General features: G+C 36.6%; 1 protein-coding gene across 6 annotated transcripts in view; it reads right to left on the reverse strand.

Annotated features, from left to right (window-relative positions):
* Nucleotides 1-23,152, reverse strand: part of EML4 (EMAP like 4) — a 157,361-nt gene that overhangs the window by 25,313 nt on the left and 108,896 nt on the right. For all 6 annotated transcript variants that reach the window (XM_088841520.1, XM_088841522.1, XM_088841521.1 and 3 more), the window contains 5 exons: nucleotides 20,940-21,009; nucleotides 19,211-19,321; nucleotides 17,298-17,393; nucleotides 9,980-10,114; nucleotides 9,741-9,876 (listed from right to left, as the gene is read on the reverse strand). In XM_088841520.1, coding sequence (XP_088697646.1) covers nucleotides 9,741-9,876; nucleotides 9,980-10,114; nucleotides 17,298-17,393; nucleotides 19,211-19,321; nucleotides 20,940-21,009 — 548 coding nt within the window. The remainder of the gene's footprint in view (nucleotides 1-9,740; nucleotides 9,877-9,979; nucleotides 10,115-17,297; nucleotides 17,394-19,210; nucleotides 19,322-20,939; nucleotides 21,010-23,152) is intronic.

A 23,152-nucleotide genomic window follows, 5' to 3' on the forward strand; every position in this document is an offset into this window, starting at 1 on the left:
ACCACTGTTGACCTGCAGGCCTTCTGCTCTGCCAAGGAGTGCCCCTTTTATTTGCTGAGATACTGGGGGAGGTTGGGGCAGAAGAGGCACTGGTGGCTTGGAGCAGCGGCTTTTGACCAACCAAAGAAGTATTTTAGAAACTGACAGCTATACCACTGTGAAAGCTGAACAATGCCCCAGGTTTCTCGTATGCTCTCAGCACTTCACAAGTACCCAGGAAGAACAAAGCAGGTATAAAAATATAATCAAAGCCTCTTTCTTAAGAGTGAAGATAAAAGAGTTTGGTACTCAAGCCCTTTTCCTTGGTATTCATGATGCCTTACTTAGAGAAGCTCTTCCCAGAGTTAAGGGAGCTCAGCCTGCTGCTCCATGATGACCGAGAAGGGTGAGAAGGGGCATGTGGTGGGACGGAGGCTCAAAAGGGAGGAGATAAATGTATACTTATTGCTGATTCATGATGTTGTACGGCAGAAGCCAACACAACACTGTAAAGCAAGTATCCTTCAATTTAAAAAAATTAAAAATAAATGAATAAATAGAAAGCAGGGGCAGCTTGCATGCAATGTGCAAAACAAAATTTATTTTAAATACTGTTTTGTAAAAAAAAAAAAAAAAAACCACAGTAAAAGCTTTTTGGAAGATGGTATCTTGCAGACTAATTACCAGGTTCATAATGACCAGGTAGAGCCTGGTTTAAACATGACCAGTCAGTCAATAAAATACACCTTAGATTCTCCTGGGGTGGGGGGAGGATTTAAGTTTAAAAACTATTCAGTGGGGGAAATGGATGAAGGTGGTTAAAGGTACAAACTTCCAGCTATAAGTTCTGAGAATTTAATGTATAACATGGTGACTACAGTTAGCAATAGAGTATCATATATTTGAAGATGCTAAGACAGTACATCTTAAAAGTTCTCATCACAAGAGAAAAATCTCTAATTATGTGACGTGATGGATGTTAACTTATTGTGGCAATCATTTTGCAAGATAAACATATAGCAAATCACCTTATTGTATACCTTATACAAAGTTATGTGTCAATTATACCTCAACAAACTAGGAAAAAAATGTTCATTTTCTAATAAAATTGTTCATCAGCTGACAAATGGAAAAACAAAATGTATTATTCAGTGACAAAAAGGAATGAGGTCCTAATACGTGCAATAACATGGATGAACCTTGAAAACATTCAGATGCAACTCGAAGAAGCTGTTCACAAAAGACGACATATTTTATGATTCCATTTACATGAACTGTCCAACAAAGGCAAATCCAAAGAAGGCAAGTGGTTGCTAGTGACTGAGGAGAGAGAGGAATGGGAAGTGACTGCTAATGGGCTCATGTTTCATTTTGGGGTGACAAAAATATTCTGCAGTTAGACAGTGGTGATAATTACACAACTCTGAATATACTAAAAATCACTGAATTGTACATCTTAAAATGATAAAATTTTATGGTATGTGAAGTATAATCTCAGAGAAGATGTTAACTGAGATTGTTCATTTACCATTTGAGCTGTCATTATATTGTTAATATTAACTAAAATTTGTAGGGCTTTGGTATCTTAAAAAAATTATGCTATAGTTGACTCTCAATATTACTCAGTGTAAGGCAGCTAGTGGCACAAATAATTTAATAGATGGGTATCTCTGGCGAGGAGAAAGGAAAGGACCTGCATGCTTTGGAGTAAGACCTTGCCTGATTCAGCAGAGCTGGAAGCAGAGCTCCAACAAACTTGCTATTCAGGTCAACTGCCTCCGCTCACATAAACATTCATCACCTAAAAATACTTTAAACACTGAACAACACAACTGTGTCCAGTAGGATACCCAGCCAATTATCTATCATGGCTCTGATGTGATCAAGAGAGAAAGAACATCTGAGAGAGGTGAGCTTTCCGAGAGTATTGCTGGCTTTATTTGGGCAGTTAAAAGTGGGCGGTGAGGGGCAAGAGGGAGCATGAGCTTATTTTTCTCACGCATGGTCAAATTAACAAAAGTAGTCAAGAGTACCATGTAAGAAATTATAAAATGCAAGGGTGTGGTGTTTTACAACTCTCCATCAGAAAGCAGGAAAGTGAAATACATCTTTTCTATTTTTAATTCGGTCTTCCCTACTTCTAAACATAACAAATACCCTGTTAAACACTTAAGATCTTCCTAGAAAGACAGAATCTTAGAAAATGGAAAAACTGAAGAACAAATGCTTCATCAAGAATAAAAATACTCTACTTTAGATAGTATTTACCTACAAAGTAATTTATAGTCTAAGATTTCCTTCTCAGGGGCCTATATTTCTGACATTCTAATTTAAGCCAAATAATGTTTGAAATACCTGCCAAGAAAAATAATTATCCTTGTATTTAAAAACCTACTGTACCTCTAGGCACAATCATGGCCAAGTCTATCCAAGCTTAACTGCAAATCCCCCCTTTATTCTCAACTCTAACAGAAACAAGGTTTCCATAAAAAGCAAGTTTATCTTGACTGCCAAATAAAGACTGTTTGGAGGGCTTTCTGTGCCTGTTTAAGTATAGAATCAAATGTCAAGGAGACTTTGAAATTTATGTTATATTCTTGTGTGTGTACTCAGTCACTAAGTCATGTCTGACTCTTTGTGACCCAATGGGCTGTAGACCGCCAGGCTCCTCTGGTCCATGGGATTTCCCAGGCAAGAATATTGGAGTTGGGTTGCCACTTCCTTCTTGAGGGGATCTTCTCGACCCAAGGACTGAACCCACATCTGCAGTGGCAGGCAGACTCTTTACCACTGACCCACCTGGGAATCCCGTTATATTCTCAGCAATGTGCAAATGTACCCATGTTGATATTTGGTGAAATGGTGCTTCTAAGTTCCTTTAAGGAACTTGGTAAAGATTTAAGAATAATGAACATTTTAAGGGGGGGTTTAGATATTTTCAACTTCCCCCTCAGCTTAAAGAATCCTGAGTTTTTTCATATAAGAAAAACTGAACTATTTCATATATGTAGGAAATAACAAATACCTTGTACCCACGTAAGAAACAGAAAATACTGAAACAACATAAGTGTCCACAGATGGATCAATGGATAAAGAAGATGTGGTATATATACACAATGGGATTAAAAAAGATGGAAATCCTGCCATATGCAACATGAATGAATCTTGAGGACATTAAGCTAAGTGTAAAAAGTCAGACAAAGACAAATACTATGAGATCTCACTTATATGTAGAATCTAAGACAAAAAAAGAATTCACAGAAAGAGAACAGACTGGAGGTGGAGGTGGGGGTAGAAGAAATGTGTGAAGGCAGTCAAAAGGTATAAACTTTGAAATTTAATGCATAGCATGGTGACTATATACTATAATGTATATTTGAAAGTTGCGAAGACAGCAGATCTTAGAAGTTCTCATCACAAGAAAAAAAAATTGTAACTGCGAGGTGATGCATGTTAACTTATTTTGGTAATCATTCTGCAGTACATACAAGTCATTATAGATAAGGTTACATATTAAAAACTACATATATTAAGCTAGATAAGGTTATATATGAAAATATTATAAAACTGGAAAAACAGGAAACAGAAAATACTACTTTAAAGATTCCCCTTAATTTACACTTAAGATAAGGAAAAAGTGGTTTGGAAGCAAGAGAGCTCCTTATGAGGGATAAAACACAGTTTTCGTTTGTCTCTTATTCACTAGAAAAAAGAATTAGCTGTGAAATTATACTTCTGCAATTCCCAAAAGTCCCTTTATTAGATGCAATTATGAGAGTATACTGAAATTTTGGTTGATAAAGACTGCCATGGGTACAGAAATATCTTATTAGGGAATATGTAAACTGGATCAATCTATTAAAATTTGGGGCAAGAATTTAGAAATGGAAACTATGAACATCTGTTCTGATCCGGTCTTACACATTTGTTTTACTAAACTCACCAAATCCTTTCCAGCCTTACTTACATAATGGAAAACTCCATATATAAAGGAAGAAACCAAATTCTCAGCAAGTTCGCCCAAAATAGGGTCAGTCACATAGCAAATTTCATGTGCCCAGCAGCTTACAAGATTAGATTTTCTGTTCTTTGTGCCTATGTAGATTTTCTCTGCACAAACGGTAAGCCACCAGTTTTTTTTTCAGACAAAAACAAAAATAAATAAAAACAACTCGGAACCTTTACCAGTCCTTGCACACTAAGACCAAAGAAGGGTGCATTTATATCCAAACTCTACTCAGAGAGGTAGGATAATGTATGTCAAGAATTTAAGTCACAGTTTTGATAATATTTTGATAATATAATACTGTTCCTGACATTTCTGATATTGAAAATGTATGCCTGAGAAAGAGAAGAGAGTAGGCAGAAAAAGAAAAGAGAGTGGGGAGGGTAACTAATAATACAGCTCTTCTCTCTTTTTATTTAAGGATCCTCAACCCAGAGCTTCTGGGTCAGTGAACACATGGAGACTTGGAGAGAGTGTTATTCCTGGAGAGGGCATGGAGGTTCTGGACAGGTCCTTTCCCCAGGCCTTGTCCTAATCACCTTTTCCATCTGACTGTTCTTGAGTTATCTCCTTTCATAATAACTGGTGATCTACTTTGCAATGGCTACAGCGCTCAGGCCAGGTTCCATTACTGGAAGGAATTTACTGTCCATCTGCCATGATGCCTCAACTGCACATACGGTCACTTGCTCACACTAAGGATGATGGTGGAAGATCATCAAACTGAAATGAGAGAACTCATTTCAATTGCTAGCTCTGAAGGCTCTTGGCTAATTAACAGATGTCTTCAATTGTTGGTTTTTATGTATGGAAAGGGCTTCCCCTATAGCTCAGCTGGTAAAGAATCTGCCTGCAATGCTGGAGACCTGGGTTCGATCCCTGGGTTGGAAAGATCCCTTGGAAAAGGGAACGGCTATCCACCACAGTATTCTGGTCTGGAGAATTCATTGGACTGTATAGTCCATGGGGTTGCAGAGAGTTGGACATGACTGAGTGACTTTCACACATGGAAAAGGGGTGTGAAGTGGAAGACAGTTATGTCACAAATATAAAAAAAAATCCTCAGGGGAAATGTCTCAGGAACCTCAGGCTGGTTCCCCATAACCTCCTTTTTCTTTCTCCCTCTCCTTTTTGTTTGTGGAACTCAGAGACTGACAGGCTTAGTTTTTTTTTTCTCTCCTACTATTACTAATTAAGAATCTCTCTCTACTTCCAATCCACTGATTTTAGAACAAGGTCTCTAATTATTCTCTCATAACCTTCTACCTTGAAGGAAGTATTATATATGGTTCTCTGGATACTGTTTCAGCTTTACTGTCCTTCAACAGTAAGGATAAATAGGGTTGAATAAATGATATTTTTTTCAATTTAATTTTTATTTTGGAGTATAGTTGATAGAAAATGTTGTTTTAGTTTCAGGTATAAAGCAAAATGATTCAGTTATACATTATCCATTCTTTTACGGATTCTTTTCCTGTAAAGGTTATTACAGAATATTGAGTATAGAGTTCCCTGTGCTATACAGTAGGTTGCTGTTGATTATCTATTTTATATATATTTGCGTGTATGTGAAAAAAAGCTAAATGCCTGTGCTCTGATTTCTTCATGTGCCATAGAAAAGGGCAAAGTGGACCTGTATATTTCAGCACAAATGAGACTTGAGAATAAAATATATCTGTATTTTGAGGAAAACTAATTTGAGGTAATGCTGAATGAATTCCAAGGCCCACTACTGGGGGTGGGAAGAGGAGGTGCAGTGAGAAAAAGAAAAAGAAGAAAGGGACTATCTATGAATTTATTCTTTCTTTCTCTCTGCTCCCATTTTACCATATGGCCATGCACACTGCTCCCACAGATACCTCCAGACTCAGTCCAGGGAAGAATGAATCCTGTAGTCTGTTGCTATGTTGGGAAAAGGAGATGAGAAAGGGAGAAAATGTACAACAAAAGTAGCAATTGGGACTATCTTTCTATATTACGAATAACTATGTTATCCAACAGCTATTAAGGTACTTGGCAAATACCATATTGTATCGCTTATATGTGGAATCTACAAAAAGGTACAAAATACCTTATCTATAAAACAGAAATAGTTATGGATGCAGAAAACAAATTGACGGCTGCTAGGGACTTAGCAGCAGCAGCAGGGAGTAAGAATAGCAAGGAGAGATAAGAATGCCTTCCTCAGTGATTAATGCAAAGAAATAGAAGAAAATAATAGAATGGAAAGACCAGAGATCTCTTCAAGAAAATTAGAGATACCAAGGGAACATTTCATGCAAAGATGGGCTCGATAAAGAACAGAAATGGTATGGACCTAACAGAAGCAGAAGATATTAAGAAGAGGTGGCAAGAATACACAGAAGAACTGTACAAAAAAGATTTTCATGACCTACATAATCACGATAGTGTGATCACTCACCTAGAGCCAGACATCCTGGAATGTGAAGTGGGCCTTAGAAAGCATCACTACAAACAAAGCTAGTGGAGGTGATGGAATTCCAGTTGAGCTATTTCAAATCCTAAAAGATGATGCTGTCAAAGTGCTGCCCTCAATACACCAGCAAATTTGGAAAACTCAGCAGTGGTCACACAACTAGAAAAGGTCAGTTTTCATTCTAATCCCAAAGAAAGGCAGTGCCAAAGAATGCTCAAATTACCGCACAATTGCACTCATCTCACATGCTGGTAAAGTAATGCTCAAAATTCTCCAAGCCAGGCTTCAGCAATATGTGAACCATGAACTTCCAGATGTTCAAGCTGGTTTTAGAAAAGGCAGAGGAACCAGAGATCAAATTGCCAACATCCGCTGGATCATGGAAAAAGCAAGACAATTCCAGAAAAACATCTATTTCTGCTTTATTGACTATGCCACAATAAACTGTGGAAAATTCTGAAAGAGATGGGAATACCAGACCACCTGACCTGCCTCTTGAGAAACCTATAGAACTGGACATGGAACAACAGACTGGTTCCAAATAGGAAAAGGAGTACATCAAGGCTGTATACTGTCACCTAGGTTATTTAACTTATAGGCAGAGTAAATCATGAAAAACGCTGGGCTGGATAAAGCACAAGCTGGAATCAAGACTGCTGGGAGAAATATCAATAACGTCAGATATGCAGATACCACCACCCTCATGGCAGAATGTGAAGAAGAACTAAAGAGCCTCTTGATGAAAGTGAAAGAGGAGGGTGAAAAAGTTGGTTTAAAGCTCAACATTCAGAAAACAAAGATCATGGCATCTGGTCCCATCACTTCATGGCAAATAGATGGGGAAACAGTGGAAACAGTTTCAGACTTTATTTTTTTGGACTCCAAAATCACTGCAGATGGTGACTGCAGCCATGCAATTAAAAGATGCTTACTCCTTGGAAGAAAAGTTATGACCAACCTGGACAGCGTATTAAAAAGCAGAGACACTACTTTGCCAACAAAGGTCCATCTAGTCAAAGCTACGGTTTTCCAGCAGTCACATATGCATGTGAGAGTTGGACTGTGAAGAAAGCTGAGCCCTGAAGAAATGATGCTTTTGAACTGTGGCGTTGGAGAAGACTCGAGAGTCCCTTGCACTGCAAGGAGATCCAACCAGTCCATCTTTAAGGAGATCAGTCCTGAGTGTTCATTGGAAGGACTGATGTTGAAGCTGAAACTCCAATACTTTGGCCACCTGATGCGAAGAGCTGACTCACTGGAAAAGACCCTGATGCTGGGAAAGACTGAGGGCAGGAGAAGAAGGAAATGACAGAGGATCTGTTGGTTGGATGGCATCACCAACTCAATGGACATGAATTTGGGTAAATTACGGGAGTTGGTGATGAACAGGAAGGCTTGGTGTGCTGCGGTCCATGGGGTCTCAAAGAGTCGGACACTAATGAGCAACTGAACTGAACTGAGGGGGTAAGAAGGAGAAGGGATAAATTGGGAGGCTGGGACTAATACATACATACTACTATATATAAAACAGGTAACTAATAAGCATGTACTGTATAGCACAGGGAACTCTACTCAGGACTCCACGATGGCCTATGTAAGAAAAGAATCTAAAAAAGAGTGTATATATGTATACCTACAACTGATTTACTTTGCAATCCACCTGAAACTAATACAACATTGTAAATCAACTATACATCAATAAAAATTTTCAAAAATTTAAAAAAAGAAAGGAGAAGGTCCTTGGGCCTATCCTTTTTTAAATGGGTAAGGACAATTTAAATGACTGTTTAGAAAATGATACCTCTAAATTTTGCAGGTCTTCAGTTTAGTATTCTAATAAATCTAATATCCACAGGCAGGTCTAAGGTTTCAGCTGGATCCCAACTCCAACAAGGAGAATTCTGAAGTAATGGAGTCTGATGACATGATGTATACTACTGTATGCTATATTACATGATGTATACTATTCTGTTACCCATTTAAAAATAACTTCAAGCTTTTAACAGAGAGCTGCTTTTACTGACAGCAATGTTAATTCTGCATAACCTCTATCATTTAGCCACGTAAAATACTAGTTTTCCAAAGCTCCAGTTTCAGAATAAAAGTCGAGTATCCACTCTTTTTCAAGGATAATCTTTCGTCCCGTCCAGTTATTCCCATCTCTCTTAAGAGTTTTCATCTTTTTTCCACCATAATACTCATTTCACTTGCAGGTTTAGTCAACCTTAAAAAGACTACTGATTCGAGTAACTCTACTTTTCATTCCATTTTCAACTGGGATTCTCAAAATTCTCCATTTAAAGACTGACTATTCTACTCTCAACTGTTCTATAGCTTTCATTTTTCTACTGAAATTGTGAAGCTCTAATGGTCTTTTCTTGGTTCTTAGTCTTCTTGACCTTCCTACAGACCTCCTTCCTGATATTCCAGGGAACTTTCTCCTCTTCCTTGTTCAGGAGCACTAAATAAAAAGCTGTCTTATTAACTTCTTTTTTAGAAATCTGTAACCCGTGCAGGCTCTTTTTTGGTCACCTAACTGTGGGACAAAGCATCCTTGGCCTCACAGCTCTTCTCTCTTCCATGGTGAACTCAATCAGTTCTAAGGATTATTGTGGTAACTCAAAAAAATCTGTATCTTTAATCTCTATTTGAATTCTCAAGGGTTTAGTATATATTAGTTTAAATTGATAAGAGCAACTGCAAAACACTACTATTTTTTAAAACAGTATTTCCTTCATGCTGGCTATCTCTTGTCTCTTAACACATGACAAATTCATTCACACTATCCTGGAAGTGTCATTCCTTCAGGCTGGCTATTTCTTGTTTCTATTAACACACGACAAAGTTATTAACACTATCCTGGATGCATCACAGTCATAGCCATTTTCCTCCCTTAATGTACACTGATCCATAACTGGGATTAAGGTTCCCTATCTTCTGTAGTGTTCTACGTTCATTGTGGTTTAGCTTAAATACCATTTCTTCTGTGAGGGCTTTACAAAATACTGAAGACTGGGGTGACTTCTCTCTCAATCTCTATAGTTTTTAACATGGTATCTGTATCATCTTTTCTAATTATTTTGTATTAATCTCCTGGAAGCAAAGGTAGTCAAATGTAGGCTACATACGCTTAATAAATGAGTAAATAGTTTGATTTAAAAAAAGGTTGTTATGAAGAATTGTAAAAAATGAAAGGTATGTGAGTAACTCTCATACTGTCTCCTTACGGCTCCCTCTCTCCTGGTCTGGGTAACAGACGGGACTGCAATAGTGATGCTGCAGACTAAAAAGAACAATGGGAACATGAGAATACTGTACCTTTCGGCCCTTTCCCAGGAGTGGGCTCTACAGTAGTTTTGCTCCATATGAGTATGACTCCACCTGAGTCTCCAGCAAGAACATCTCCGTTTCCCAGGAAAGCTAAACACTGCACAAATTTTGGTTTTTCATATTTCTATAATGAAACAATGAGAATTTTCAGTTTTCCCCTTTGGCATGATGACTTTATCCTTACTCAAAATTAAAGCTCTATAATGAAGTGACATTCTGATCCTTACCCCAAAAACTCCCTGTTTTTTCGTTAATGAATTGCCACTCCAGGTCCAGAAAAAAATATGTGATTTACCACATGTTATTATGATATTTGCATCTGTTGGATGGAATCCCACAGCCAAAACAACTTCATTTGTTGTCTGTGAAAAGAGAAATATAGCTTTAGATGCATGTATATCCTTATCTTCATTAAATACCAATTACAGGTCCTGATAATCAAAGACACAGAATTTCATTTTTTGGCCATGGCACACGTAGCATGTGGGATCTCAGTTCACTGACCAGGGAATCAAACCTGTCACCCTGGCAGTGGAAACACAGAATCTTAACCACTGGACCATCAGGGAAGTCCCAAAGATAGGGAAAATTAAGGAAATGCCTTTTATTCCAACGTCTATTTTCCTGAAAAAACTTAAGTAATACATTTTTAGAAAAAAATGGTTTAAATTTGATGTCCTAATTATATTATCTTTTATGCCATCTATATATAATAACTCTGCACAAAAAAGACATTTACGCAAATTACAGTTTTGTTTTAATTTCTTGCACATTCAGGGAAAAGAACACTAAAACTAGCAAATGCAAGGGCAATATAAATTCTGTCTTTAAACACTGCCATTTTGGTCTTTTAGTATTACTATTCATCATTCATTCAAGAAAATATTACTGATTTAGAGATTCATCCTCAGACTGAAGGCTGAATGGTCACTATGGATTCCTACAGAATGAAAAATCAAACAGACAAAAAAACGCAAAGAGCGTTTATGCTCCTCCCACCAAAAAACCCAAGAAAGGGACCTAGTTAAACTTAAGAGGCCTTTGCACAGTGAAGGAAACTACAAACAAAATGAAAAGACTACCCACAGAAAGGGAGAAAATCTTTGCATATGATGCAACCAACAAGAGACAAATCTCCAAAATATATACACAGTTCAGTATCCAACAAACAAATGAAAAAATCTAAATAGACCTTTCTCCAAAGAAAACATACAGATGGCCAAAAGGCACGAGAAAAGATGTTAGATATTGCTAATTATTAGAGAAATGCAAATCAAAACTATAATATGGTATCACTTCACACCAGTCAGAATGGCCATCATCAAAAAGTCTATAAATAATAAATGCTGGAGAGTGGGGTGGAGCAAAGGGAACCCTCCTATACTGTTAGCGGGAATGTAAATTGGTAAAGTCACTATGGAGAACAGTATGGAGATTCTTAAAAACCTAAAAAGAGAACTATCATATGATCTTATATAATCCCACTCCTGGGCATATATCCAGAAAAAACCATAATTCAAAAAAATATATGCACCTAATGTTCACTGCAGCATTATTTACAATAGCCAAGACACAGACGCAACCTAAATGTTCACTGAGAGATGAGTGGATAAAGAAGAGGTGGTACATAAATACAGTGGACTATTACTCAGCCATAAAAAGAAATGAAATAGTACCATTTATAGTAACATGGATGGGCTTAGAGATTATCACACTAAGTCAGTGAGGGTGGCCTTCCCAGGTGGCTCAGTGGTAAAGAATCCAACTGCCAAGCAGGAGATGTGGGTTCAATCCCTGGGTGGGACGATCCCGTGGAGAAGGAAATGGCAACCCACTCCAGTATTTTTGCCTGGGAAATCCCATGGACAGAGGAGCTACAGTCTCAGTTCAGTTCAGTCACTCAGTCGTGTCCGACTCTCCGTGACCCCATGAATCACAGCACGCCAGGCCTCCCTGTCCATCACCAACTCCCGGAGTTCACTCAAACTCATGTCCAGCGAGTCGGTGATGCCATCCAGCCATCTCATTCTCCGTCGTCCCCTTCTCCTCCCGCCCCCAACCTTTCCCAACATCAGAGTCTTTTCCAGTGAGTCAACTCATCGCATGAGGTGGCCAAAGTATTGCAGTTTCAGCTTTAGCATCAGTCCTTCCAATGAACACCCAGGATTGATTTCCTTTAGAATGGACTGGTTGGATCTCCTTGCAGTCCAAGGGACTCTCAAGAGTCTTCTCCAACACCACAGTTCAAAAGCATCAATTCTTTGGTGATCAGCTTTCTTCACAGTCCAACTCTCACATCCATACATGACCATGGGAAAAACCATAGCCTTGACTAGACGGACCTTTGTTGGCAAAGTAATGTCTCTGCTTTTCAATATACTATCAAAGTTGGTAATAACTTTCCTTCCAAGGAGTAAGCGTCTTTTAATTTCATGGCTGCAATCAGCATCTGCAGTGATTTTGGAGCCCCCCAAAAAAATTTGCCTGGGAAATCCCATGGACAGAGGAGCTACAGTCTAGGGAGTTGCAAAAGAGTCGGACACAATTTAGTGACTAACCAATAAAAACAACAGAGTCAGACAGACAAAGACAAGTATCATATGATATCACTTAAGAGTGGAATGTAAAAAAATGATACTAATGAATTTTATTTACAGAACATAAACAGACTAACAGTAAAGAAACTTATGGTTACCAAAGGGGAAAGGGATAAATTAAGAATTTGGGAGTAAAATATACACACTACTATATATAAAATAGATAAAACAATAAGGACCTACTATATAGCACAGGCAACTATATTCAATATTTTGTCAAAACTATATGCAGGTCAGGAAGCAATAGTCAGAACTGTACATGGAACAACAGACTGGTTCCAAATAGGAAAAGGAGTGCGTCAAGGCTGTATATTATCACCTTGCTTATTTAACTTATATGCAGAGTACATCATGAGGAATGCTGGGCTGGAAGAAGCACAAGCTGGAATCAAGATTGCTGGGAGAAATATCAATAACCTCAGATATGCAGATGACACTACCCTTATGGCAGAAAGTGAAGAGGAACTCAAAAGCCTCTTGATGAAAGTGAAAGAGGAGAGTGAAAAGGTTGGCTTGAAGCTCAACATTCAGAAAACGAAGATCATGGCATCTGGTCCCATCACTTCATGGGAAATAGATGGAAAAACAGTGGAAACAGTGTCAGACTTTATTTTTTGGGGCTCCAAAATCACTGCGGATGCTGATTGCAGCCATGAAATTAAAAGACGCTTACTCCTTGGAAGGAAAGTTATGACCAACCTTGATAGTATATTAAAAAGCAGAGACATTACTTTGCCAACCGAGGTCTGTCTAGTCAAGGCTATGGTTTTTCCTGTGGTCATGCATGGATGTGAGAGTTGGACTGTGAAGAAGGCTGATCGCCGAAGAATTGATGCTTTTGAACTGTGGTGTTGGAGAAGACTCTTGAGAGTCCCTTGTACCGCAAGGAGATCCAACTAGTCCATTCTAAGGGAGATCGATCCTGGGTGTTCATTGGAGGGACTGATGCTGAAGCTGAAACTGCAATACTTTGGCCACCTCATGCGACAAGTTGACTCACTGGAAAAGACTCTGATGCTGGGAAAGGTTGGGGGCGGGAGAAGAAGGGGACGACCGAGAATGAGATGGCAGGATGGCATCACCGACTCTGTGGACATGAGTTTGAGTGAGCTCCGGGAGTTGGTGATGGACAGAGAGGCCTGGCGTGCTGTGATTCATGGGGTCGCGGAGAGTCGGACATGACTGAGCGACTGAACTGAACTGATACTGGAAAAAGAATCTGAAAAAAATATATACCTGTGTGTATATATATGTGTATACATATATGTTTGTATATGTGTGTATGTGTGTATATATAAACTGAATCACTCTGCTATATACCTGAAACTAATACATTGGAAATCAAGTATACTTCAATAAAAAAATAAATATATAAAAAGTACACCACTAAGGATGTAATGTAAAACATACTATTAACATTGCTGAATGCTATACACAAAACCTGTAAAGAGAATTCTCATTACAAGGAAAAGGATTTTTTCCTATTTCTATTATTTTCTATCTATATGAGATGATGGATGTTCACAAAACTTATTGTGATAATCATTTCATGACAAATTTAGGTCAAATCATTATGCTGTACATCTTAAACAGGGCTGTATGTCAATTATATTTCAACAAAACTGGAAGAAAAAAAGGAAGAAAAGATAATACGTTAATAACAAAGTAAAATTAGTCATCTCTCTTCCAGAATCAGAATCTTTAAAAGACTGACTGAAGAGTCCTTAGCTTTTACACGAACAAAACTACTCAACAGATCTTATGTCAAACTGATTAATCAAGGACTATAAAGCTAACTATAAACATTCTCTGGGCTTCCAGTTGGCTCAGACAGTAAAGAATCTGCCAGCAATGCAGGAGACCCAGGTTCAATCCCTGGGTCAGGAAGATCCCCTGGAGAAGGGCATGGCAACCCACTCCAGTATTCTTGCCAGCCCATGCACAGAAGAACCTGGAAGGCTACAGTCCATGGGGTTGCAAGGAGTTGGACACAACCGAGCGACTAACACACACTGGTATAAATATTTCCAAGTATACACATCCACAGTTCTAGTGGTAAGATGGTCAAGATATTAACTGAAGTAATCTATGAAAATAAATCACTTGGGTATTAGTGTAGCTTTATAGGATATTTTAACTTTTTATTAATGTATACTATAAAATCAGAAAAGTTCACAAATCCTAAGTACCCAGTTTGATAAAGTCTCACAAATTGAACACACCTGTGTATAGCATCTAAAGCAAGAAATAGAACATTACTAACATCCCAGATCCCTCTTCTAGTTACTATCCTCTCCCTCCACTGAAATAACCATAATCCTGATTTGCAGCAGCAAAGATTAGCTTTGTCTGTTTTATTTAAGTGGAATAATACAGAGGGTATTCTTTTGTGTCTAGCTTATTTTATCACTACATTTGTGAGATACATTTAATGTTGGTATATACATTGCAATTTGTTCATGCAAATTGCTTTACAGTATTCCTTTACATGGAAAGACCACAGCACTGATTTATCAGTTCTCTTACTGATGGACATTTGAGTAACTTTCTTTTCTTTTTTGCTTGTTATTTTTGATTGTCTTTTGGTCAACACAAGTATTATCTTCTTTAGGGTTTATACTTAGGAGTGCAACAAGATGGGTCAGAGGGGTAGGCATAGGCATGTGTCCAACTTTATTAGGTAATACCCAACAGTTATCCAAAATGGCTGTACCAATTTACATGACCAACAGCAGTATATGAGAGTTCCAGTTACTTTACACCCTCATCAACCTTGGTGATCTTGTCTATTCTTACCCATTCATATTTCCTCATATATTCAGCCTGTCAACTTCTATAAAAATCAAGCTGGAATTTTGACTATACTGAAAGTATAGACCAATATGCAGAGAAGAATTAACAACATCTTTACAATATTATCTTCTACTCATTATAAATACACAATCCTCTGATTATTTAGGTCTTCTTTAATTTCTGTCAATGAGGTTGTGAAGTTGCCTTACTGAATTTAAATTTACATAAATTAACAAGTAATGTATCAAATCTCTGATCCTTTGTGACATAAGCTAGGACAGAACTTATCTACAGAAGACTACAATAAGGTCAATACATAGGGAGAAGCTAAGAGGGACAGAATCAGTGATCTAGTCCCTGACTTAAATCATTCCTGAGGCAAAATTCTCTGCCTTTACTAGAATTCTTCTTTAACTTTCTAAACGTGAATCTATAAATTCTTATTAAGTTTGCTTTAGTTGCTTTGAAGTCATTTGCAATGAAAGACTTCTAATACAGGGACTTCCCTGATAGTCCAGTGGTTAGGATTAGTAACTTTACTGCAATGGCCCTGGGTTCAATCCATGGTCAGAGAACTAAGAACCCACAAGCTGTGCAGTGTGGCCAAAAAAATAAATTAAAAATTACAAAAAAAAGAGAGGGAGAAAGAGTTCTAACACAGACATTAGGGACACAGAATTGAAAGCACCTGTGGACTGGCTGAGTGTGAAAGTGAAGGAAAAGGAGTTATGAATGATGCCTGAATTTTCAGCTTGGGCAATTAAGTGGAATGTGATGTTACTCACTGAGAGGCAAAACTGACTGGGGGCTAATAAATATGATTAGTACATATCTGTATACATTGTGGGCTGGGGTATTCATATGAAGATGTCCAACAGGCAGCAAGAGTTGCCACTGTTTCTCTGGGCTGGAGTTAGCTGATGTGGGACACGTCAAATAGTAACCAAGGCCATGGGAGCAAAGGGAGCAGCATATGGTATTTGCACAAGACATGGGATGTAACTCTCAGCAACATATACACCGAAGGTTCCAGAAAGGAGATCGAGGAGAGGCCAGTAGGAGGAAAACCGTAAGACTTCATCTGCCAGCCTTTAATACAAAGGACCAAAATTTACGTATTTCACTGTGGTATAACTTCCCTACGTTTCAACGTAAAATTACTCTGAACGATGGCTGAAAGACAATCTATCTTCATTTATGTTTTTTTAAAATTTGAGGTTTCCTGACACCTTATATTCCTTTCAAGTAAAATAAAATCTACCATACTTCTTTCAAAAGATTAAAACTAAAAAAGAAATAACCTCTTTTCATCCAACAAACTGAAAGCTTGACAATTTTACAAAACAAAACTTGGAGAGCAACTGAGGAGGAATCCGATGTTATTTAAGAGTAAAGCAAATATGTTATAGGCTTTTTAAAGCCATCCTGTACCTCTGGATCCCTCTGAAAGCCTGTCAGAAGGAAGCCATTTTCTGAGCCATATGAATGCAGCTGCAATGCTAACCTCATTCCTCTCTTACAAGTTATAGCCTGCTCCACACAAAAGGATCAACACTATTCCACAGCAACGATAAACACTGTAGCATTTTATGTAATAATCCCACAAACATAATTAAGACCAAAAAACTTATCACTGTATGTTTTTTCAGTTATGTCAGTCATATTCCCGGGGTTGAATTTTTCCTTTAGTTTTTTAAATCTTTATAAATTGAACAAAATAACATTTTGTTAAAGAAGTAGCCAAGTAGAGCATGTAGTCTTAATTTTGAGATTAGATATCCAACTACTTCAGCATTTCAGTAGTACAATGTATCTGAAACATCACTGAAAGTGGCTGAAGCTGCTTGACTATTTTCTCTTAAGGGTACCATAAGAATGCTTGGAGAAGGAAATGGCAACCCACTCCAGCATTCTCGCCTGGAGAATCCCACGGGCAGAAGAGCCTGGCTAGCTACAGTCCATGGGGTTGCAAGAGTCAGATACGACTTAGTGACTAAACCATTACCATCATAAGAATGATGACAAATCAGCAAATCTGATGAATTTGGTCAGCTGGTACTCTCCTGAAACCTAAGAATATGCAACATACTTCCAAGAACTTGCAAAACAAAAAATGTATTCTAAAAGATAAATACCCTATTTGAATTTTTTTTACCTTTATTTCTGCTCCTTTTGATTTTTTCTGCCAATCCCACACAGTAAGCATATGCTCATTGGAGTCATCAATAACACATAGATGAACACCTGAATCCTAAAGAAAAGTCAGTTTAAATAAGGCATTTAAAAATCTTCAGATAAGGCTTACTTTTAAAAAAGAAATACCACATTACGAAAATCACCAACATTAAGATTAATCCAGAATCTTTTAAATTCATGGTTCCTTGAAATATAATGAATATACTATTTACTAAGATTGTATTTTCTTCAGAAATATAATAAGGATTCTTAATTTTTTTCATTATTTCTAATTTTTCCTCCTAGGTTGGTCTCCATTTGTTATCTAGCCACTTCCATTATTCAAAAATAGCAAATAATCAGTTTTGAGGATAGTCCATTCTGCATCTTAAAGTATTTTCTGCTTTAAAGTGTTCTGACTGTTTTTAAAGCATTTTCCTTTGCAGTAGATGTGAAATGTATATAATTTTATAACCTTGGTTCTAAATTTTGGTAAATCTGTTGGAATAAGCTATGTGAAAGTTTGCAAATTTTAGTTTTCCATGATATTCTTGATTTATATTAAAATGAATAAACAAGATAAATAAAAACATAACTAGATTCCTTTCTATTTTCCCGAAACTATTTTCATTCACTAATTGATGCCTCCCAGAAAAAGAACTGTGGATGGTATTAAAAGATTATTTTTTTTCTAGTAGCATTTGTAATATATACCTTATGATGTCTATGGAACAAAGAAATGCTGTGGTGACAAGTGAGAGTACTGAGGAAGGGCAGAGCTGACACTCTTCTCTTTTGCCTTCTTTCACCCTGTATTGGAATGATTACCTAATCTAGGAAAATTCAGTGTATGAGACAATTCAAGATAATCTTAACACTGTAACAAAGGTATCAACAAGAAGACAACAGTTACCGCTGCAGAGATTGTAGGGGGTAAAAAGCTAGTGAAAGTATTTCCCTTCTCTCTGCTCATCTTTCTTCTAATTCCTGATTCATGAGAACCCTTGACATTCAGTGCCTGTAAGCTAGTAAAGCTCCTGTATCCACCCAAATTTATACTTCTGCTCTAAAAACGTCCCTTCCTCCTCCACATCCCACAAAACAGCCATAATCTAGAGTACAGCTGCTGATAGTTAGGAACTGAAGAGATAATGTGAATACATAAATATATTCTAAAGTAAGAATGAGGCCCAATAAAATCTGGAAGATATTTGTGTTTGAAATTAAAAATTATGGATCCTAAAAATATAGAAGTTCTCCTGTATGGTCTATAACAATTACATATAGTTCAAGAATAAATAGAATGTTTAAATAAGCAACATCTTATTTCATTCTCCCCAGAATAAAGCATGAAGACTTAGGTTAAGATTGCTAGATGCTGAATTTTAAACTTAAATATAAAACCATGCCATCATCAATTCAGATCCAAAACAGTTCATGATTTTAGTGAGCACAAAGATCTGTCTGTTTTCTTTGCTGCAACATGACATTAAGAAAAGACAATACTTGTGGCAGAATTGGCCAAGTTTCATGTCCGCAAATTTTCTAAATAAAATAGACTTCTATGACTCAAGCTGAATCAAAAACATATCTTATTACTTGCTACAATTTTACTATGCTATGTATGCATTCCCTGAACCATTTCCTGCTATTACACTGGAATTCTATTTTAGGCAGAACAAAATAAGTGTAATTAAGTGTTATATCCTGGATCTTATCTAAACCAAAGTCCTTTAGTATTTCAGTTAAAATGTTGGCCACTGATAAGCAACAGCTAATATCTAATTTTTCAATTCAGTGATCACTTTCTATGAACACACACACACAACTGAGCTTAACATCTTTTCTGTATCTTTGTGCAGCTGGCTTACTCCCTTAAAAATTGTTACTTACTGCTTTTGAAAAATCCAGGCATCCTACTCCACGTTCAAAAGTTCCAAGTCCAATAATTTGCAGTGTAGAAAGACTAACTGAATCCCACACTCTGACATGGGGTTGCAGGGGCTGCAAAAACAAGGGGACATGATAGCAGGACTTCACTAGTATTTTACATAGATGAAAATACCACTCCTACAAGAACTGTTTGCCATCTTTAAAAAATAATGATGGATGGATAAATATCTAATAAAAAATAGCCAGTACATTTACACATGCCCCCAAAGAATCTTGAGCAGGTATTTTCTTCTCATACTACAAAAATAAGGAAATGACAAAGTGATAATAGAGGCAGCAAATGATCTGAGTATCTAGGGTGTGCTATGCTGCTGCTGCTGCCGCATCACTTCAGTTGTGTCCGACTCTGTGCGACCCCATAGACGGCAGCCCACCAGGCTCTCCCATCCCTGGGATTCTCCAGGCAAGAATACTGGAGTGGGTTGCCATTTCCTTCTCCAATGCGTGAAAGTGAAAAGTGAAAGTGAAGTCGTTCAGTCGTGTCTGACTCTTAGCGACCCCATGGACTGGATGTGCTATATACTATTCTAATAAGTCACATGCATTAATTCATTTAATTCTCACAGATCCTGGGGGTTAGGTGCTATTATAATCACCATTTAACAAATGAGGAAATTGAGATAAGAGTTTTTAAAATTAATCTATTTTAATTGGAGGCTAATTACTTTACAATATTGTGGTGGTTTTTGCCATATATTGACATGAATCAGCCAAGGGTGCATGTGTTCCCCTCTTCCTGAATCCCCCTCCTACCTCCCTCCCTACCCCATCCCTCTGGGTTGTCCTAGAGCACTGGTTTTGAGTGCCCTGCTTCATGCATCAAACTTGCACTGCTCATCTATTTTACATATGGAAATATAGAAGTTTCAATGCTATTTTAAACTAGAGATTTAAATAACTTGTCCATAGTTATCCAGCTATTAAAAGGCAGAGTCAGGATTCTAATACCAGCAAATCTACACTGGAAATCCTGCTTTTTGCATTACTTTCATTCCTGAGAAAATAATATTATAAAAAAAAAAAATCAGTGTCCAAAAAATTGCTAAGCAAACAGCCCTTAAACAGAATTTAGAAATGGAAGGAGTTTTAAAAGTCATCCAATATAACCCCTCCAACTACTTTTCTTTAAAGAAACCAGGCAGAAAATGTTATTAAGTATAGTCATATACATGCTAATCAGTCATCATTAACATTCACTGTTGATCTTTATTAATAAGGGATTTGTCATGTAAGCCAATAGTCTTGAATAATAACTGAAAAATTTTAAGTGCTATTTCTAGTCATATATAAATTACATATAAAATCATATGTAAAATATAAAATTAAGGGGTTCCATCAATTTAGGATCATTATAGTACCTTCCAGCAGACTGATAAGTTATTCTATGCTTAAAAAAAGAACTTTAATAAGCTCATCAGTTCTCCCATTCTTATAAGTAAATAGTTTCCTTAGGGAGAACACTTATTTTTTGAAAAAGAATATTTTAGTGTGACCCTTTTTTTTTTTTTAATGTTATTACATTCTATTATTTTTTTCTCTGCTTATACTAAAAGTTCCTTAATAGTTAAATTTTAAGAGAATGAAATAAATGAGTTAGGGTTAAATACAATCAATTCCATCCTAATATCAATATCACCTGGTACAGAATGCATAAAACTGTGCCACTCACCCTTCCATCCTTATCCACTCCAGCTATCTGTCCAGTTGCAATCCTAATTTTGTCAGGATGTATAGCAAGGCTAAAAAGCAGTGTTAACAACAATTTTAAATACAGGAAAGATGTAAAACAGCAGAAACATGCCTCAGTATTAACATTTTTCAAAGTTTTTAATCATTAAAAAAACTCAATGTGACCCATTTGTTTTATTTTCTTTGGCTAATCAAATAAACATCAATTACCTACAGGACTTCCTTTCTAAGTTTTCTGCAGTATTTCTGCCTTGTTAAACTGAATTATTAGAACACTAAATTTGAAGAAAATATCCACTAATAATTGTGGCATGATAAATTTATCATGTGTTCATGATAAAGGAACTTGCTTCTTTCTAGTCTTGCACCTAAACATATTCACATAGTTTTATTACCCTGAAGATGTAATATTACATCTTGTGAAGATTTTAAATGTTGGAAAATAATGAATTTAAGCAATAAATAGAGAACATACATTTCCTGTTTTTGGTATGTACTGCTCATTACTTTCCAGAATAGTTATCAATTTAAATTGTTATAAAGAAATAAAACTGTTTTAAAAATTTCACTACAACATCCTCATATTAAGAATTATACCTTTTAACATGCCTTAATAATTTGATTGGTATAAAAGATTATCAGTTTAATTTCTTTTATTATTAAAGAGGCTCGAGTTTATCAATATGTTGCTTTAACTAATGTCATTTCCTCTCAAATAGTTCATATCCTTTGAAAGAAAAATGAAAGTCACTCAATTATGTCCAACTCTTTGCGACCCCATGGAATATACAGTCCATGGAACTCTCTAGGCCAGAACACTGGAGTGGGTAGCCTTTCTGTTTTCCAGGGGATCTTCCCAACCCAGGGATCAAACCCAGGTCTCCCACATTGCATGCAGATTCTTTACCAGCTGAGCCACAAGGAAACCCAAGAACACTGGAGTGGGTAGCCTATCCCTTTTCCAGTGAATCTTCCTGACTCAGGAATTGAACCGGGGTCTCCTGCATGCAGGCAGATTCTTTACCAACTGAGCTATCAGGGAAGCCCATATAGCCTTTATTGAGATCAATTACATTGACAGTTAATATTTGAACCAAACACATATATTACCTAATCCAGCAATTTTACTTTTTTAATATAGATCAATTACATTAAGAGTTAAAAATCTAACATTAACATTTTGCCATATTTAATTCAAATCTTAAACATTTAAAAAGCAAACTTGCTGGATTAGGTAATATATGTGCATGGTTCAAATATCAAAAACTATAAAAAAACTTATGAAATTCTGCTAAAATCTCATCTATCTGGCTATTATCCCTACTCCCTGTAACACCAACCAGGTAATCGCTGTAATCAGTTTCTTTTTATTACTAATTCTGGAAAAATTTTACCTATGTGAAAGTCAAGATAAATATTTATCTTCCACCTCCTTTTTTTACACAAATGGTAAAATACTACACATTTTCTTGTTCTTTTATACTTATGAATGTATCTTAGGGATCATTCCATTTAATATACAAACACTCTCCTCATTCTTTCTTAATTTTATTGAAGCATAGCTGATTTACAATGTTGTGTTAATTTATGTTGCACAGCAAAATGATTCAGTTATATATATGCATATATATATATTTTCTTTTTTACATTCATTTCCATTATGGTTTATCACAGGGTACTGAATATAATTCCCTGTGCTATACAATAGGACTGTGTTGGATATCCATCCTATATATAATAGATTGCATCTGCTAATTCCAAACTCCCGTTTCTTTTCTCCCCAATCTCAACAAGTCTATTCTCTACTCAGTAAGTCTGTTTCTGCTCTTTTGTACCATATTTTAGATTCTAAATATGTGATATCATATGGTAATTGTCTTTCTCTTTCTGACTTACTTCACTTTAGTAGGATAATCTTTAAGTCCATCTAACCTCATTCTTTCTTTATGGCTGCATGGCTGCATGCATACCACACGTTACTAGTCTCCAGCTAAAAGATATTCAGATTCTTTCCAACCTTTACCATCAAAAATGATGCTGTGATAAGTAATCTTGTACATGTATTATTATTCTTCCAGTGAAAAAGACAAAATTTTAATCATCTCTAAAAGTTTAACAATATCTATATTTTAAGTCTAATGTATATTAATTTTTTTCTAGGCATAGATATAGTTGCCAGAACAGAAGATTTTA

Source organism: Moschus berezovskii, chromosome 11 (assembly GCF_049115385.1).
Source record: "Moschus berezovskii isolate FMDL1 chromosome 11, NW_MosBer_1.0, whole genome shotgun sequence".
NCBI lineage: Eukaryota > Metazoa > Chordata > Mammalia > Artiodactyla > Moschidae > Moschus > Moschus berezovskii.